The sequence below is a fragment of the Trachypithecus francoisi genome, unplaced genomic scaffold (genome assembly GCF_009764315.1).
Source record: "Trachypithecus francoisi isolate TF-2019V2 unplaced genomic scaffold, Tfra_2.0 Lachesis_group0, whole genome shotgun sequence".
In the NCBI taxonomy this organism is placed as follows: Eukaryota; Metazoa; Chordata; class Mammalia; order Primates; family Cercopithecidae; genus Trachypithecus; species Trachypithecus francoisi.
This window is the reverse complement of record NW_022681453.1, coordinates 150,410,198-150,431,043: the sequence shown is the minus strand read 5'-3', so window position 1 is coordinate 150,431,043 and position 20,846 is coordinate 150,410,198. Positions and strand designations below refer to the sequence as shown.

General features: G+C 40.7%; 1 protein-coding gene across 1 annotated transcript in view; it reads right to left on the bottom strand.

The window, feature by feature from the left end:
* Positions 1-20,846, bottom strand: part of SLC9A9 (solute carrier family 9 member A9) — a 608,786-nt gene that overhangs the window by 312,917 nt on the left and 275,023 nt on the right. Inside the window, exons 7-8 of the mRNA XM_033212402.1 lie at positions 14,432-14,570; positions 9,952-10,057 (exon numbers count right to left, since the gene is read on the bottom strand). Coding sequence (XP_033068293.1) covers positions 9,952-10,057; positions 14,432-14,570 — 245 coding nt within the window. The remainder of the gene's footprint in view (positions 1-9,951; positions 10,058-14,431; positions 14,571-20,846) is intronic.

The window sequence follows — 20,846 nt, the reverse complement described above, 5'->3', positions numbered from 1 at the left end:
TAGATTTCTTTGTTTGCAAGTAATAAAAACAGACTCTGGCTAACATAATCAGAAAGGAATTTATTGGAAGGAACTGTGATAGCTCTTAGAAAGGAGGCATCATGGCTGCTCCAGGGATCTGGTGGCAGGAATAAATAAATAGAGGTTCTCAACAGGGCTCTGCTATTGAACAGGTGCCAGCAGTTATACATCCTCCTCTCTCCCTCCTAAAGTTTTACATACCAGGGGAACAGTGTCTAGTTGACCTAGCTTCAGATGTCCTCATTCTCTTTTTCAGGGGAGGGTGGGACACATTGATTAGATGTTATCCATTGGAGTCGGGGGTAGTTTCCTAAGAGATATCAGGATGCTATTACTACTGGAAGTAAGAATGTGTGCTGGGCAGCCAGAACCAACACATGTCCACCACATTCCTCTAGACAGAGCTCTTCCTTTCATGCCTATATGTCTTCATTTTTTAACTTAATAGTTGGGAAAATAAAGTTACAGATTAATGAAATTTATGATATATCATTTACTTGATGTATGGATCTGCTGTGAAATATTTGGACCAGTGGATGTGTAAAATCTGTAGGAATATTATCAGGCACAGAACACTTACTACCTTATAAAGTGATCTGTTATTCAGGGTTTGGGAGTTTTTTTCTTTTGTTGAATGAAAAGTATTCATTCCACTGCTCAAACGATATTTATTTTGTGCCTACAATGGTTCAGTCATTCTTTTGATGCTGATAAAGCCCTCCTGAACTTGACAGTCTAACTTCTGCCCATTAATCCTAATTCTACATCAGCTCTAATTTTGTACTTTAGAACTAGAGAGAGTAAATCAAACAGTGCAGTGCAATCTAGATGCACATATATGAACAATAACCAGTTAGAAACTATAAAGAAAGAAGTTCTCATTTACTATAGCACCCCAAAATATAAAGTAGCTGCTAAAAAGGTACTTAACAAGAAATTTGTAGGTCTAATGTGAAGACAACTATAAAAATTTACTGAGAGCCATAAAATATGACTCAAATAAATGGAGAGTCATAACATATTCCTGGGTGGGAAGACTTGATGTTATAAAAATGCCATTTCTCTTCAAATTAATCTAAAAATTTAATGTACCCCAATTATAATTCCAAAATTATTTTCTGTTTGGAACGTGTTATTTTCAAGTCCATCAGGAATAATAAATACATAAGTATAGCAAAGGAGCTTTTGAATATGGGGAAGAGGAGTGAAAGATTGACCTACTAGATATTAAAATAAACCACGAAGCTGAAATAATTGACACAGTGAATATCAAACATTCAGTGGAACAAATGAAAGCCCAGAACATACAGATACACATACACATACATGTGTGTGTACATACACAGACATTTTAAGTAGGTAAAAGTTGATGGGTGTTAGGACAAGTGACTTATCATCTGGGAAGAAAATCAAATCACTACTATACCCCACACCTCATATCAAAACATATTCCAGTTGGTTTCTGATGCAAAAACAAAATCAAACAAGTTTTAACAGAAATTATACAGTACCATTAAGAAACACTTGGGTTTTCTACACATTTTTTCTTTTTTATTATTTTTTAGGCTGCTAAGTTTGTAGACATACCATCCACTTGGGCTTTCTAAGGAGGCGATATAATTAAGCACATAAAACTTGAAAATGCCTATGCTAACCCCTTTCCCTTACCCAAACGAACAAAACAGAACATAGTTAAAAGGTACAAGTACAAATTGGAGAATATTTATAGCCTATATGACAGTCAAAGGTTAATTTTCTTTTCTTTTTTTTTTTTTTTTAGTGACAGGGTGTCTCTTTGTTGACCAGGCTAGAATGCAGTTGTGTGATAGCTCACTGCAGTCTTGAACTCCTGGGCTCAAGCAATCCTCCTGCCTCAGCCTCCCTGGTAGCTAGGACCACAGTGTGGGCCACCATGCCCACATAAGTTTTTTTTTTTTTGGTAGAGACTGGGTCTCACTATGTTGTCCAGTCTGGTCTGGAACTCTTGGGTTCAAGGAATCCTCCCCGCTTGGCTTCCCAAAGTGCTGGGATTATAGAAATGAGCCACTGGTCCTAGCCAATTTTCTCCATAGATAAAGAGTAACTAAACTATAATGTGACAAAGATAAACATCTCAACAGGAAAAAAGTAACAACAAAAAAGGTAACAAAGGGCATAAACTGGTAGCTCACCAAAGAAGAAATACAAACAGCAAATGACATGTAATTAAAAAAGCTTTTCCTTCATAAAAATATAATAAATGAAACCAGAAGAAAATGGAACTTGATTATCAAATTGCTAGTGATTAATAACATTGGGGGGGGCTCACCCAAGATGGCCAAATAGGAACAGCTCCAGCCTCCAGCTCCCAGCGTGAGTGACACAGAAGATGGGTGATTTCTGCATTTTCAACTGAGGTATCAGGTTCATCTCACTGGGGTGCTGGACAATTGGTGCTGGTCAGCTGGTGCAGCCCGACCAGCCAGAGATGAAGCAGGGTGAGGCACTGCCTCACCTGGGAAGCACAAGGGGGAAGGGAATCCCTTTTCCTAGCCAAGGGAAAGTGAGACACACAACACCTGGAAAATTTCGTAACTCCCACCCTAATACTGCACTTTACCAAGGGTCTTAGCAAACGGCACACCAGGAGATTATATCCCACACCTGGCCTGGAGGGTCCCATGCGCACGGAGCCTCCCCCATTGCTAGCACAGCAGTCTGAGATCTAACTGCAAGGCAGAGGCTAGGCTGGGGGAGGGGCACCCGCCATTGCTGAGGTTTAAGTGGGTAAACAAAGCCACCTGGAAGCTCGAATTCGGTGGAGTCCACCGCAGCTCAAGGAGGCCGGCCTGCCTCTGTAGAATCCTCCTCTGGGGACAGGGCATAGCTAAACAAAAAGCAGCAGAGACCTCAGCAGAGGTAAATGCCCCTGTTTGATAGCTTTAAAGAGAGCAGAGGATCTCCCAGCACAGAGGTTGAGATCTGAGAACAGACAGACTGCCTGCTCAAGTGGGTCCCTGATCCCTGAGTAGCCTAACTGGGAGACATCCCCCACTAGGTGCAGACTGACACCTCACATCTCACACGGTAGGGTACACCCCTGAGACGAAGCTTCCAAAGCAAGAATCAGACAGCAACACTTGCGGTGCAGCAATATTCTATCTCCTGCAGCCTCCGCTGCTGATACCCAGGCAAACAGGGTCTGTAGTGGACCTCAAGCAAACTCAACAGACCTACAGCTGAGGGTCCTCACTGTTAGAAGGAAAACTAACAAACAGAAAGGACACCCACACCAAAACCCCATCAGTACGTCACCATCATCAAAGACCAAAGACAGATAAAACCACAAAGATGGGGAAAAAGCAGTGCAGAAAAGCTGGAAATTCAAAATATCAGAGTGCATCTCCCCCTCCAAAGGAACGCAGCTCATCACCAGCAACAGAACAAAGCTGGATGGAGAATGACTTTGATAAGTTGAGAGAAGAAGGCTTCAGTCGATCAAACTTCTCAGAGCTAAAGGAGGAACTATGTAACCAGTGCAAAGAAACTAAAAACCTTAAAAAAAGAATGGATGAATGGATAACTAGAATAATCAATGCAGAGAAGACCTTAAAAGAACTGATAGAGATGAAAACCATAATATGAGAAATATGTGACAAATGCACAAGCTTCAGTAACCAACTTGATCAACTGGAAGAAAGAGTATCAGCAATTGAAGATCAAATGAATGAAATGAAGCGAGAAGAGAAGTGTGGAGAAAAAAGAGTATAAAGAAATGAACAAAGCCTCCAAGAAGTATGGGATTATCCGAAAAAACCAAATCTACATCTCATTGGTGTGCCAGAAAGTGACGGGGAGAATGGAACCAAGTTGGAAAACACTGCAGGATATCATCCAGGAGAACTTCCCCAACATAGTAAGGCATGCCAACATCCAAATTCAGGAAATACAGAGAACGCCACAAAGATACTCCTCGAGAAGAGCAACTCCAAGATACATAATTGTCAGATTCACCAAAGTTGAAATGAAGGAAAAAATGTTAAGGGCAGCCAGAGAAAAAGGTCGGGTTACACACAAAGGGAAGCCCATCAGACTAACAGTGGATCTTTTGGCAGAAACTCTACAAGCCACAAGAGAGTGGGGGCAACATAGTGTTGGACATAGTGTTGGAAGTTCTGGCTAGGGCAATCAGGCAAGAGAAAGAAATCAAGGGTATTCAGTTAGGAAAAGAAGAAGTCAAATTGTCCCTGTTTGCGGATGACATGATTGTATATTTAGAAAACCCCATTGTCTCAGCCCAAAATCTCTTTAAGCTGATAAGCAACTTCAGCAAAGTCTCAGGATTCAAAATCAATGTGCAAAAATCACAAGCATTCTTGTACACCAGTAACAGACAAACAGAGAGCCAAATCAGGAATGAACTTCCATCCACAATAGCTTCAAAGAGAATAAAAGACCTAGGAATCCAACGTACAAGGGATGTAAAGGACCTCTTCAAGGAGAACTACAAACCACTGCTCAGTGAAATCAAAGAGGACACAAACAAATGGAAGAACATACCATGTTCATGAATAGGAAGAATCAATGTTGTGAAAATGGCCATACTGCCCAAGGTAATTTATAGACTCAATGCCATCCCCATTAAGCTACCAATGACTTTCTTCACAGAATTGGAAAAAACTGCTTTAAAGTTCATATGGAACCAAAAAAGAGCCCGCATTGCCAAGACAATCCTAAGCTAAAAGAACAAAGCTGGAGGCATCACACTACCTGACTTTAAACTATACTACAAGGCTACAGTAACCAAAACAGCATGGTACTGGTACCAAAACAGAGATATAGATCAGTGGAACAGAACAGAGCCCTCAGAAATAATACCACACATCTACAGCCATCTGATCTTTGACAAATCTGACAAAAACAAGAAATGCGGAAAGGATACCCTATTTAATAAATGGTGCTGGGAAAATTGGCTAGTCATAAGTAGAAAGCTGAAACTGGATCCTTTCCTTACTCCTTATATGAAAATTAATTCAAGATGGATTAGAGAGTTAAATGTTAGACCTAGAACCATAAAAACCCTAGAAGAAAACCTAGATAATACCATTCAGGACATAGGCATGGGTAAGGACTTCATGTCTAAAACACCAAAAGCAAAGGCAACAAAAGCCAAACTTGACAAATGGGATCTAATTAAACTAAAAAGCTTCTGCATAGCAAAAGAAACTACCATCAGAGTGAACAGGTAACCTACTGAATGCAAGAAAAGTTTTGCAATCTACTCATCTGACAAAGGGCTAATATCCAGAACCTATAAAGAACTGAATCAAATTTCCAAGAAAAAAACAAACAACCCCATCAAAAAGTGGGCAAAGGATATGAACAGACACTTCTCAAAAGAAGACGTTCATACAGCCAACAGACACATGAAAAAATGCTCATCATCACTCGCCATCAGAGAAATGCAAATCAAAACCACAATGAGATACCATCTCACACCAGTTAGAATGGCAATCATTAAAAAATCAGGAAACAACAGGTGCTGGAGAGGATGTGGAGAAATAGGAACACTTTTACACTGTTAGTGGGACTGTAAACTTGTTCAACCATTGTGGAAAACAGTGTGGCAATTCCTGAAGGATCTAGAACTAGAAATACCATTTGACCCAGCCATCCCATTACTGGGGATATACCCAAAGGATTATAAATCATGCTGCTATAAAGACACATGCACACGTATGTTTATTGCGGCACCATTCACAATAGCAAAGACTTGGAATCAACCCAAATGTCCACAGTGGCAGACTGGATTAAGAAAATGTGGCACATATACACCATGGAATACTATGCAGCCATAAAAAAGGATGAGTTTGTGTCCTTTGTAGGGACATGGTTGCAGCTGGAAACCATCATTCTCAGCAAACTATAGCAAGAACAGAAAACCAAATACCACATGTTCTCACTCATAGGTGGGAACTGAACAATGAGATCACTTCGGGAAGGGGAGCATCACACACTGGGTCCTATTGTGGGGAGGTGGTAGAGGGAGGGGATAGCATTAGGAGATATACCTAATGTAAATGATGAGTTAATGGGTGCAGCACACCAACATGGCACATGTATACATATGTAACAAACCTGCACATTGTGCACATGTACCCTAGAACTTAAAGTATAATAATAAAAAAAAATAAGATATGGGGTGGTGAAGATGGGAGTGAATGAGTTTGCTTTCAGATTGCTGGTGGGAGTGCAAGGGGATACAAATTTTCTAAAAGACAATTGGGATATATTTCTCCAAAAATTTAAATTTTAGTCTTTTAATTAAACCAGACAGACATTTTATTTTTAGGCAGTTATATAAATAAAATTTTATATCTCTAGCTATAAGGATTATCATTGCAGTAATAAGAAGAAGATTAAAACCTGTAAATAATCAAAAGGTTGTTATAATAAATTATGGCAAGTTCATATGATGGAGTATTTAATGTCTTGAAAAACATTCACTATAAATTTTTTAATGCTCCATTCATGGCATTTTTTTCATTATAAATTGTTGAATGAAAAAAGTAAGTTACTTAAGAAATATATATATATATGTATGCATGAGTATATTTAGGTAGGCATATTTAAGTGTATATATGTGTGTATAATTATATATATATATAGTTAGCTTGACACAGCCAAATATTAACAATTGCTGTTAATATTCAGTAAGAATATAAGTGATTCTAAATTTATTTCCTTCTGTAAATCTGCATTTTCTAAATTTTCTACCATGAATATGGATTACCTTGGGGTAAGAAAAAATAAAACATATTTAAAAACAGATGTGCTTTCTTTAAAGTAGCAGAACATTTTTTTTCAAATAGAATTGTATGTGAAATCCTAATTTCTGAAACCAATAAAAGGGTGAAGTATGGGTAGGTGGCCGAGAGCTCTGCTCAATAGGCAGGTGTCCTTGAGGGCCCACTTTGAAAGGTCAGGGCCTGGGGAATTCTGCTGGGAAATCATTGCATGTTAATACCATCTTTAGGAGCTACATTAAGTGTTTTTAGTGAACCCATACAAGGTGCCATGATTGCTCGTTACCTCTGTAGTTACTCATAAACTATTTAATAGCTCTTTCCATTTTAGTTTACTATATTCATTGTTGTCTATTCATTCAGAAATAATTTTTTAAAAGTTTTCTAGATTTTAGTTTTGTATCATATTAGTTTACCTGTGCATTAGAACTAAAATTATTTTATTATTACATGGAAATAATTCGAGAATTATAATTTGATGCCGCACCCTCAAGTTCTCTTGAAAGTTTATATGAGAAATGATCATATGAAGAATGAACCTCCATCTTCCCTAAAATTATTGTTAAATACACTGTCTCTTCTGGTGTTCAAAGTCCCTTATATACAGATGCATGTGATAAATTCCCCTAAAATTTTAGTGTGAAAAATAAAGTTTGCCCACTTTAATAAGCATGACTTTTTAAAAAAAATATAATGCTGTATTATTCCTATATAACTCATCATGTTTCCCTTTTGGCTTTGACTGCCAGAAAGCTCAGAGCTATATTTATTGCCAAACCACAGCAATGAACAGCTGCCTAATTTTGCAGAAAAATTCTGTCCCAGAGCATTTGAGTGTTTACCCTCAACTAAATGGTCCTGTGATGTGTATGGCTTATGTTATGAGTTGTCACAAATCCAATTTGGAAATAGGCAAGGATTAAATAATAAACAACAAACAAACACATAAGTAATTTGGACTAAGCAGGCTTGGTCTTTGGCAATGGAAAATGCTCACACCTAGAACTTGGTGCGTAGCAAATGTCTGTTAGGCACATTGCCTAAATCTAGTGGACTACTCTGGAGTGAGTCTGCCCCTGGGTGCAGCCGTGGACACTTGGGTGTTTCTGTTACTGAGGTTCACACTAATATTCACCCATCCCATGATGCTGGCTCCTTAGAAAGTGGTCTGTGTGGCAGCTCAGTAAGGATATCAGGTTGAAAGGGTGTGAAAGAGCAAGGATCAAGCAAACTATCAATTTATTCAGTTTCCCATGGATCTTAGGCTTTAATGTAGTTGATAGAACAAGATCTTGCTGAAATGGACAAGCAAATAGACAATTTTTACACAAATTGACAATTCTAAAGCAATGGGGTGTGTGTGTGTGTGTGTGTGTGTGTGTGTGTGTTTATTATAAGATCCAACAGTAGATTAAAAAATAAGGTGAGTTAAGATACTTTCTTACATTTCTAGAAGGTCAAATATTTTTTCTTATTATTAATATTACTTAGATCATTTTATAAGTTAAACTTGAACAGAATACAGAATGTGGAAGAAAGGGAACTAATGTTTTTTGAATGACTGTGATGTAAATGATCTGCCTACATTATTTCACTGAAGGCACATGCTACTTTTTTTCTGAAATGCATAAGCTTTCCAGCTACCTCCTTAATAAAGAGGCAATGCACTAAAATAACATACTTTGTATTGAAATAATTTAGATACACTGGCCTGGTAGGGTGGAATCCGGTAATGTAGTCTTGATTATAGTGTCATAAGAACTGGTGGGTGGCTTTCTGTATTGGCAATAGACACCCTTGAAGCCAATGGGAATAGCTTGGACTGTGTGGCTCTGCAGTAAGTTGGGCCAGTTGGTTAAAGCAATAGGTTATCATTACTAAAAAGATTTGCCACGGCATTCACAGGAGAGCCAAGACCAGCCAAGGAGTAACTGAACCAGGCAGTTGCCTGGGGCTCTAACTACTTCCCTCCTACCTACCCTTAGAGGTCTGCTTGATATTCCACAGATGGAGTTTCATTTGAGGCAGAAATGCGTGGTTCCCCAGAACCCAGGATCTAAAATTGAATTTCCTAGTTTTAAATCCCAGCTCCATCACTTAAGGTTGGCTGAGTAAACTGGGAATAGTCTTTTACTTTTGAATTTTTCTATAGATTAATGAAATCACTCACGAAAGACAGCTAGCCAGCATCTGGCTCATGGTACACCCTCACTATATGTCAACTTGTATTATTATTTAGACTTAAAGTATCATCTATTAAAATGCAAACACCCAGGGAGGTATACCTTGCTACCAGTTATGAAAGATTCTCACCACTCAAATGTCAGTTGAGATGTAATGAGCAGAAAGGGATCCAGGATTGAAACCTGGGAGAAGCAGGGAATGTGGCTCCAGGAGAGAAACAGCATTAACATTTTGCTGGAAGCCACAGAGATTCTCCTGCGTGGAAAAGCACCCAATCATTGCAGTAACCCAAGCACAAATCCTCACGGATGCAGACAGGCAATCTAATTGCTTAATCCAGATCCTGGGATCTGCAGCCCTTGGGTCTAATGAACTGCCCCCTCTCTATCAACTGTTCCACATCAGAGGACTCTCTCTGTAGACTTTCTGTGCTAAGAGACATTAAACTGTACAGCCACCACATTTGCTATTTGTTTTCCTACGTGCTGTGGAACATATGTGAAGATCTCAAACACCGATGTGTATGAAGATGGGCATACTCTAGAGAGCCAGTTTACATTGAAACCTGCTGTTAAGAGCCACCGAAAACCACCACTCTTTTCTACACAACAGTTGTGGGTATCCTTTCTCACTCTGAATGAAGACTTCCATTTGAAAAGTCATCCATCACGCTATAAATCAGTCTCTTCAACACACCTCCTGTCCAGCCAGGAGAAAAGAGGAAAGCATTTCGGAGAATAGAATACAGAATGGGGAAGAAAGCTACTTAGTACAAAATGGATGAATTACTATTATTTTTTCTCTCCAGGGTACCCAAGAGAGGCTGATTCTCACCCAAACCATCCACATGCACTATTTAAGAGAGACTTCATTTCACCTCCTGCCAGGTCAGGGAGGGGCACACACCGGAGCCACACACATATTCACACACCCAGTTGGCTGTGCAGCATGAAGCACTGACCTGTTAGGCCGGCAGCCTCGGCAGACAGGAAGGCACTCCACGAAAGCAGGAAAAACAGGCCGGTTTCCAGCATCGGGAACTCGCACAGCTTGGTAAATTTGGTCAAGTGAGGAAGACAAGTTAAGGGAAACAACAGCTTTTACAGCGACATCTCCTTCTTGACTGAGAATAAATACTGATCTGGTGATGATAGTTCCAGAGCAAAGTAAAAGAACTGATGTTCAGACCTGACTGGAAGGCTATAATTCTTACTGGGACCTGCTTTGAAGGCCAGCGTGAGTTCCATGCTTCACCAGGGGCTGAACTTGCCTGTAAAAATTCAAACCTGTGTTCAGATTAAAAAGATGTCTTCCTAAGACTATCAATTCAGCCCACTGTGGGCTTAGTCTCATCCCTTGGGATGCACCCCTCAGGAGAGGTGTAGCAGGCATGGAAAAACAAAGCCAAGGAGAGTATGGAGGGATGAGATGCTGCAAGTATGTCAGGACCAAGGAGCGCTGCTCCCTGGGGAGTGCAGTCTGTGGGCAGACCGCTTGGTAGAGTCTTCTCTCCTGGGGATGGAAGTAGGATCAGAAGAAGAAGTTACATTCAGTGACAGGGAAGCTGCCCATGCTCTCTTGGTATAAGTAGGATAAAGAGAAGGTACATTATTTCTAGGTCAGACAAGATGCCTTTGGCAGGCAATGGTTCATTTTGACAAGGATGACACTTGGTCAATGGTCTATAAATTGCAAACAGAACAAAGGGATAGTAGTGATCCAAGTTGGGCAGAGAAGGGATCACAGGGAGATGATTAGGAGTATGTGATCAATGGGAAAGGGTTACATTGCAGTTGTGTCAATATTAGGCACAAAATGCCCTGACAAATAAGGAGATGTGATCGTGTTGCATTTTTATACTGTTAGAACAAAATCTAAAGAAAATTTCACATTAAGAGATGTTTAGCAGGGGAGCAGGGAAGTAAAAGTGTGACCTCTGGAACAGAACATTTTATTCTGATTCTTGACTCTGCCAGTGACTGACTGTGTGATTTCTCAGCAGTATATTAACCTCTCTGAGCCTCATTTCTATTCTACGTAAACTGACAATGAGAATAATACCTGATCCTACATGAGGTAAGTAAAATGTGATGAAGTATGTTAAACATGTTTTGTAAAATTTTAGAAAGAACAAAGGCAAAATAATATCATGGATGGGAGTGTAGTGTTTGGAAGCCAACTCTACCTGGATTAAAATTCACAGTATTCACTTGGACACATCTCTGGATCACTGTGTGCCTCAGTTTTCCTGTCTGAAAACAGGAATAATAATCCTACCTCAGAAGTCTATAAACTAGTTAACATATGTTAAGTACTCAGAACAGTGCCTGGCATGCAACAAGTGATATGAACTTGTCTACTGTGGTCTAATTTTTTTTTTTGGTAAAACATCTTTTTGGGAAATAGCATCAGTAAGGACCTGGAAGCAATTCTTTATCTGCTGTAAAGATCAGGCTGCCCTGAGATCCTTTTACAATATTCCCTTTTGTTACTTAGAGAGAGGTCTTTGTTTCTAGTGAGATTTGTTCTTCTGAATTCAGTCTTCTAGTTTGTTTTAAAGAGAACGTTCAGTGCAGGTGAGTAACAAAATAGCAATCGGCTATCTAACACTCTATTCTTTCTATCTCCTCCAGAAACTAGATCAGGTCTGGGTCAGTCCCTAGTTGCAGAGCTCAGGGGCCTACAACCTGAGGAGACTGCCTCAGAATGAAATAGGTATGCGGTTAGGAAGGTGAGGAGGACAACAGTAAGCATCTATCTTCTTCACAACCTGTGTTTGTAGAGCCTGTTAAAGACCACCAAATACTGCACGATTGGTATCACCACTGTTACTGAGCCCCCGTTTCTTCTGTCTCTACACACTTTCTTTCAGATCTGATCCAATCTTATGCCAGACTTCCAATCTCCAGGAATTTTTCTTCTTCCCTTATCAACCTGTTCACACGTGTTGCACCTTCTCCTCACATCAGGCAGAGAAGAATTCTGATTTTAGTTTCTCCACTTAGTGTAGCCTCCAGAGCCCAAAAGTCTGAGTTTGAATCCTGACCCTGAAATGTCCTAGTTGTTTGGCCTTAGCCAAGTTGTTTAACTTTGTCTGTTTCCTTGGCTGTAAAATTGGGATAGTAACAGTATCTACCTTCCACGGTTCTTGTAAAACTTATCTGATAATCCATGCAAAACACTTAGGGCAATGGCTAGCACATAGTAATGTTTTCAATAAACGTTAGATGATATGATTATTACCGTGCTCACTATTACTTACATGTGATCCAGAGTGAGCTACGTATCCTCCTTGAGCCTCAGTTTCGTCAGGTGTAAGGTGAGGAGGATAATAACTTGTTTTACAGGGTTGATTCAAATGAGGAGATGCATAGAAAGGCTCTGGCACATGTTAGACACTCACAGAATGTTCCTATCCTTGTTGCTATTACTCTACTCTAAACAACACCTGGCCTCCACACAGTTCCAACTAAGAATGAAGAGGCAATAGGGAGAGGTGACTAGAGCATGGTCGTCCTCTTGATTCTCACTCTCTGGGTTTACTGGCTGGCTGCAAGACCTTGGGCAACAGCTTACCCTTTCTAAGCTTCACAACCCATAAAAATAGCATCTGGTGATAGGATCCTTGTGAAGGTTAGATGAGACACCACATGGAAAACACGTCGTAGGTGGCCTGTCACAGCATAAGTACTGGGTAGGTCATTTTTTTCCTGTTGGAAACCAGCACTATCTCTTCTGACTGACTTTATTTCTGTCAATGGAGATGCCATTTTACAAGGTTCTCAGGATGAAACTTTGGAGTAGCCTTTGACTGTCTCCTTTTGTTTGTCTCCAATAACCAGCCAATCACTAAGTCTTAGAGATTTTTCCTTCTAAACATCAGTCCCCTTCCTGATGCTTCCCCCGCAGTTCGTCATCACAGTTTCCCTTGATTCTCGTCTCCTTCCTCTGATTCATCCTTTGTGCAGTTCCTCATCTACATTTTAAAAACAGGACTGTCAGTGTGTCACTCTCCTGAGCAGAAACCTTTGGCAGCTAATTGTGGACTAGAGAAAGAGGCTCAGACTCTTTGAAATACCACTTCAAGATACTCCACAAGCTGACTCCATCCCACCCAAGTACCCTCATCCTCCATTTCTCACCAGCTGGAGCCCTGTGGTCGTCCCAGGCATGCCTTCCAGATGCCATATTGGTCCCACTGCCATGCCTTAGTGAATGCTAGCCTTTGCCTCCTGAGTCACCGACTGCTCAGCCTTTGCCCCTATTCTATCTTCCAGGCCGTGCCCAGAACCCACTCTGCTTATAAATACTGCTTTTCAAATTATTTTCCAGAGTCATAAGGCTGGCCGAGGGTATTATACTATTCCAGACACAATGGCCTCGTCCCAGTTTGAGTGTTTACAGTGTGATAACTTCGATGTAGCTCTGGCACTCACTTTCTATCCCAGTCTTAATGTGGAGCTCATCTTTCCAAGCCTGTTACTCACTGAGGCCAGGGTCCTTGTTTTACACATCTCCTGACTCTTCTTAGATATCCCCAGTAGAATCAAGTTTTTTAGCAGTGAATGTCTGGGTGAGATCCCATAGAAAAAGGCCCCCAATATTTTGCCTTCTCTTTGCCTGGGGCCTTCACCCCTCTGGCACACTTCTTCCTTCTCCTTCCCCTGAGGTCTTTGGTCCTTGATCTTCTGTTCTACCTCTCTTCTGTGGCTCCACCTAACCCTTATACTTGACATTGGCCTTCTGCCCTTCCTCCTCTACCCTGACTTACTTTTGCCCTATCTGAGTGTTCTAAGTGAGCAGCCCACTGGACCAGCTTCTTTCTTTGGCTCAGATTCTCTAGAAACTCTACCTATCATCCCAACTTCCTAACAACAAAAAGGAATCAAATGACATAATTGCTCAGGTATGGCACACATATTTCAGCATTGCTTGCAGGTTCCTTTCTATAAAGTAGCTGTGGATGCTTGTTTAGACCCACAGTGACCTCTGGCTTGAGCTACCCTATAAGCTAGTGATTGAATAAGCCTGAAAAAGAGGCAGATCATACCCAATTTATCACCCTTAGTCAATTGTCTTATTCTTGACCCTAGATCTTTAGTTCTTCCTCTTGACCCTAGTAAGGCCAATCCTGATGCCTCCTGTTCACTAGTTTTCCTAGGTGGTATTTATTTAAGGTTGTTGATGTCCTAGGATCAGATAGTGTCAATAGCATTAGAACTGACCTTGGGCAAGAAGATAGCTTGGGCCCATTTGCCACTGGTACCAACCTTTGCCTCCAGGGATGACTCAGAACCAAGATGGCACCAGTGGTGCCGTATGAAACTTGAACCAGACTATCCAGCCTTTTATGGGCCTGGAGGTTGTCCATCATCAGAAGCATTCCATGGATATTGACTGTTCTTGACAGTCTCAGCTTTCCACATACAGACAAAGGATATCAGTGCTGTGATGATGGCGTACGCAGACCCCATTGCAAATGAGCCAGCGAAGATTCCCAGGAAATTCCCCACAGACTGGAAGAATGCTGCAGCATCAAATGCATTTGGATTCTCCTTGGGACTGTAAATGGATATAGAACTGTAAAGAAAAGAGGGTGGAAGTTAGTTAGTGACTTTCATCTCATAGCCCAGATGGGATTTTGCACCCACTTTGGGGAGAGGTATCTTTTCCTGTAATGTTGGATGCTGGCTGGAAGAGTTAGGGAAAAACAGATACAGAAGGAGAGAGTTGGAGAATGCAGAAATCTTTCTACTTCCTCATAGCCCCATCCCATGGGATCCATATATTGCTGCCAGTCAGTAAACATTTTTAGATTGGAAGGGTCATAAAGAATATTGTTTCTGAGCAGACTAGGCATTAAAACATGGTAGGTGTATAAGGAATCTGCTGAGAAGATAGATAACTGTGAATTATTTAGTGGCCATATGTCTTCAGTGCTGTTATATACTCACAAATGTTCCTGATAAAAAGTGTACTTTTATGGTTTATGCACAAATGGGTGATACAAATCACCGTGTGCACAAAATATTCTGCCGTGATCTTGTCATAAACCACAAAGCATTCTCCAGTGTAACCCTTCAGAAACGGAGCATTGATGGTGTTCAGAATATCACAGTATTAACCCCCAGGGAGAAACAAAACCCTCATTTTCCCACCAAAACAAATGGCAGCAGCTGCAGGAGGTCATCTTTTATACCCCAATTCTGGTGGCTGCCAACAGATTTATTTCCATAGAGAAAAATCAATCCACCAATAGCCAGTCTGTTCACTTAAATATTACTGAGGACATCATATATGCTATTTTTTTTTAAACCAGGGCCTCAGATCCCAGAGTGCGAATATGAAAGATAAGGCACGTCCTATTTTAGGAAATATGAACTGCATATTGAGCATTAAAATGAACATATGTGCTAGATCCACTAGCTCTAGGGAGACTAATGAAATGACATTTCAGATTTTTTTTTTTTTTTTGCAGTTTTTATTTTAATACAGAATTTTAAAAAACTAATCAGGAAAAATCAAGAGTTTAGCAGTGGGTTTTGGAAGAAACTCTAAAAGCAGCAGTGTGGAGAGCAAAAGTACACTAGACACACTGACTGAGATTAGATTGGATTTTACAGAGATGTAACTGAATCTTTCATATTGCCGATGATTAGAGCATGTTAGCTCCCTGACCTGACTTTTTGTACCCAGAGATGACTTAAGAGAGAGCAAGGGGAACCAACTCCAATTCTTCCACAGGAAGATGCATGGCATCAAAAAAGGTAGTTTTAAATGGTCTTAGTTTTTCCCTGGATGTCTTTAAACTCTCAAAGTAGGCCAAACCCTTCTGCTTTGATCCTGTAATTGGATAAGGAAGATGAATGTGGATCTTGAATGAAGCCTTGAAATGTATGCAAGAAAAGGACTGCCTTTGAAGTGTTTTTCTTTTTTGTAAAGTGTTGTGCTTTGCAGGAAAAAAGGAAAAGTAAATCCACATCTGGGTCCTTTGTATCTGCAAGTCCTGGGAAAAGGTATAAAACTCCGCTGGCTATTAGGAAACCTGGTGTCCAAAGCTGTGATGCTTGATGTGTTTGAATCGACATTCTCCAACATATTTCTTCCTTACAATGAAGAAACAATAGTGATGAGAAAGCATTCCATTTGCATTCTGCCCTTCAAACAAAGGTTTTTGCACAGTAGCACAGCTTTGGAAGTAATTCTATTAACCTGCGGTTGCCACTAGTAGATCTGACCCATAGAACAAGCACGGTTTTATCCTTCTCTCCACCTCCATAACTTCCAGAAGTGTTTTCCTAGCCCGGTGCTTCTGGAATTTGGAGCACCCCCATCACATCATTTGGTCATACCCCATACCATTATTTATGCATGTTTTTCTTTAAATCATTTTTATTCAAATTCAGGAGCTTTTATTAAAGAATATCTATGAAATCATAAGTTCGACGTGCTAATTATATTTCTTTTTATTATATGTAAAAGTAGGTAATTTAGAAAAAGAAAGTTCACCTGTATGTCACCTAAAATCATCTGGGTATGCCTACTGATCTGCAGTCTGCACTTTGGGAAATGTTCTCTTCCTTCCCACTCAACAGGGTATGATCACTTTGTTCACCAAACTTTATACCCTTCCTGTGATGTCTGACTTAACTGAAGGCAAAGGCTTAACTCTCCTTGACCTATGGAGATTGTCCATTGAATATGCTGGCCCTCAAGCTCCCCAGACATATGCACAAGGTGCCTGCCATGTGTCAAGTGATGTATTAAGTAGATATAGGAAGTGGGAGGCAGGCAGGGAAGAGCAGAGAGAAGGTAAGCAGAATTTGATCCAATAAACATCTTATTGAACACCTGATATATGCAAAGCATACCTCCGCAGGGAAGCCTGAGATATAGATGGCAAATAGCTCTAGTCCCAGTTTTAAGTGTGATTTTGTGAGAAATACCCAACATTTAACGGTACAAAAGAGAAAAGGGGTACTCTTTTAGAACAAAGGAGGTGGCATTTGAGCAAGGTAGCACGTCATCAGACAGAGATGGGGAGAGAGTATTCCAGGCAGTGGGAAGAGTGTTAAGAAAGGCAAGGAGGCAGGTGAGTTCAGGGCAATTGCAAGACATGGCTGCACCTATGTGGGCATGCGTGGTGGGGTAAAGATGGGTAAGGCAGCATTACTCAGAATCTTAAATTCCATGGTGAGAATATACTAAAGCCCTCACATTTACATAATATTTAGTCCTCTTGTGCCTACAGTATAGCTTTATTTGATCCTATAATAGCTCTGTGAAGTAAGCAAGGCATGTTTTGTTTTCTCTCCTTATCCCTTTCTCTCTCCCTTCCTTCCTTCCTTCCTTCTTTCCTTCCTTCCTTCCTTCCTTCCTTCCTTCCTTCCTTCCTTCCTTTCCTTCCTTCCTTTCCTTCCTTCCTTTCCTTCCTTCCTTCCTTTCCTTCCTTCCTTTCCTTCCTTTCTTCTTTCCTTCTCTCCCTCCCTTCCTTCTTTCCCTCCTTTTGTCTTGCCTTCCTTTCTCTTTCTTTGCATGAAAGACATAAACTAAAAATCAGAGAAACAAAGATCACAATGTAGATTTCTTGTTTCTCCCTTTAAAAAGGTGATCATTTTGTGGGGAAACATAAACTCACATCAGGATAGTTGAGTGACAGTGTGATGCTAACTATAAGGACAACAGGAGTTCAGGTACTAGAACATTTATTTTCATGCCGGGGATGGAGCATGGGCAGCACCTTCCTGTACACAAGCCTAAGAGCAGAGTATGTTGACTAGGGAAACAGCACCCTCTCTCCTGGCCCACTAGCAGGTGAGACTCAGAACTTCTCAGGAAATCCTGCTTTCCTGCCTGGCTTTGCTGAGACTGGACTTGGTCCTGCTTCTCTTTGGATACCCAGGACACAGCCTGTTGTTGGGCACATGGCAGGGTATATAAAGGCTGATGGAAGGAAGGTGCAGGACAACTGGAAAGTAGAAAGGAAGAAGGCTTGCAAAAACTCATTATCTCTTGAAGCAAATCATCGCCCACAAGATTTTTTAGCAGGCATTGACTATACACAGTCACATTGTGGGTACTTTTATGGGTATCAGTCTAATCTTGAAACTGACACCTGTGCCTCTTAATTTGAGCCCAAGAACTGATACTTATTGGCTATATGGCCTTGGGCAAGTTACTTCATGTTCCGAATCAGTTACTTCACCTGTAGAATGGAGATAATAATAGTATTTATCCCCTAGAAATGTTGTGAGAATATGAGATACATTTAGAACTCTTAGATATATCTTGTGGATTACAGTCATTCCTTGAGTACTTATATGTACACTCAAAATGAATACTCAGTGAATGTTATTTATCCTCACCATCATCATCATCATTCTGCTGAGAACTTCCACAAGTCTCACAATAACAACAGAGTGGTCAGTTACAACTATGGGCAAATGGGGTGTGACTGCCCTCAGGGCACATCAAGCTCTGAGGTTGCTGGGGCTGAACTAGTCACTTTTGCATAAGAACAACAGGGTGTCCATGAAGGAAAGTACCAGGCAGGTATCCCAGAGAAATGGCCACAGGAGTGGGGCTAAAATGTTCTCACGTATTTCATGAAACTCTTGGCTCAGGGGATCAACGAGGGAAGGAGTGCCCTCAGCTGTGTGGGCAGGGGTCTGCTCCAGGGACAAGAATAGGCCAGGAGACTCAGCTTGAGTTGCATCTCTTTAAGTTTAGGAGAGGATGTTCTACAAGCCAAATCCTCTGGCTTCTAGTAAGAAATGAGGCAAAAGAAGCAGAAGCCAGGCTGGGCGAGGTGGCTCACGCCTGTAATCTCAGCATTTTGGGAGGCCGAGGTGGGTGGATTTGGATTGCTTGAGCGCTGAAGTGTGAGACCAGCCCAGGCAACATGGCAAAACCCCCTCTCTAAAAAAAGTACAAAAATTAGCTGGGTGTGATGGTGTGTGCCTGTGGTCCCAGCTGCTCAGGAGGCTGAGTTTGAAGGGTTGCTTTAGCAGGGAAGGTTGAGGCTGTAGTGAACTGTGATTGGGCCACTGCACTCTAGCCTGGGTGACAGAGCAAGACCTTATCTCAAAATAAATAAATAAAAATACATATACATAAAAATTTAAAAATAAATAAATTGGAAATAATCCAGGATATTGATTCATTCTGTTCAGCAATAGATTATTCAGCAAAGTTAGTTTGATGGCAGTGTAGTGGACCTATACTCGAAAATAAATGCATGCTGCATCTTTTATTCAAAAATTTTGAAATGTATGAAGTATCCTAAACTCTTTGACAAAAGCAACATGAATAAGGATCATTTTGCTTACTGTATCATTTCTCATTCACAGACATCATTCAGACTTCAGTGTTTCTCTACAGCTCATCTTTTCTTCTGTATCATGCTCCTGCAAGGAATGGATCTCACAGCTTAGGTAGTGTTAAGAGCATAGAATCTGAATCTGAGTTCTGGGTGTAAGTCTCAGCTTACTGCCACTTACTGCCTATGTGACCTTGAGCAAGTTACTGAAACCATCTTTATCTCAGTTTCTATAAAATCATGATGACAATAATAGTACCTACTACACTGGGTTGCTATGAGAATTAAATGGATTAATGTTTATAAAGCATTTGAAATGGTGCATCTCACCTAGTAAGAACTAGATAAGCATTTCTTAAATAAATTACCTCTCTCTTTGAGTGCTTTATTTAGTTCCAAAAGAAGCATTTCAAATAGATGTTCAATCAAAACCTCTATCCAAACAGAACTAAGATTTTACCACCTGTCTCTCACACTCTGACTGTCCCTGGCCTACCATCTTCAGGTGGCAGGGATCATCTGATCATATGAATTGTTTTGTGCAGAATGGTGTGTGACTTATAGTAAAGTGCTCAATAAATGCGAGTAATGAAGAAGGAGGAGGAGGGGGAGAAGAAGGAAGAAAAAGAGGAGGAAGAAGAGATGTTGTGAGTGAAATGCTGCTGATAGTGAACATAAAATAATAGGTATGAAAAATATTATATAGATGGCACCACAACAATGCCCTCCCCTCTGTGGCTCTGGCCGCCCTTCCGCTGTGGCCCTATAGAGTCATCTCTCATCCTGATCATGACACTCTTCCTCAAGGTCTCCCAGTTTCCAACACCATCTTCCCCTGTTATTCTTCACTGGGACTACTGAGATACTTTGCCACACAGTTACCCACAGAAACTACCCAGCGACCTCAAGCTCCTGGTGGCCCTGGTTCCACAGGATGCTCTTCCTGACCAGTCCTCCCAAACCCCACAGCCCACTCACTCTCCTGGGTGCCCGTGCCAATCAGAACAGCCTGCTTCTCCAGCCTCAGTCCAGCCTTTGTTAACATGAAATCAATGTCACTTGAAAGCTTATGAAAAGAATGTATTAAGTGAACATATTGTATCTCTTGCAGGATTTCTATTAATTTAGTCATTACAGAAAAAATGAGAAAATGATTACTATAGCCAAAGATATACAAAAGAACCTTCCATTTTCTCTGCCAAATCTTTAATCCCTAACAAAAAAAATTATTGGCACCAGTTCATTGAAAAGTTCTTGATTAGTCGGGACATATATAAATATGAAATGGTTTACTTTTTTTTCCAATCACTGCTTCCAGCTGTACTATGTCGAGTCCCGCTTTGTGCTGGGTAAGTAGTTCCATTAATGATGTCTTGGTCAAATCCCATTATTGAGTTCCTTTCAGTTATTAAAACTTAGTGCAGCCCAACTTAAAACCTACATCTTCAAAGGTGGATTCCTGTTGTCCCTGCAGAACATTCTAGAGCAGCAGCAGGATGACTGGAAGGGAGGGAAGGCAGCACGCTTCTCCTCCTTGC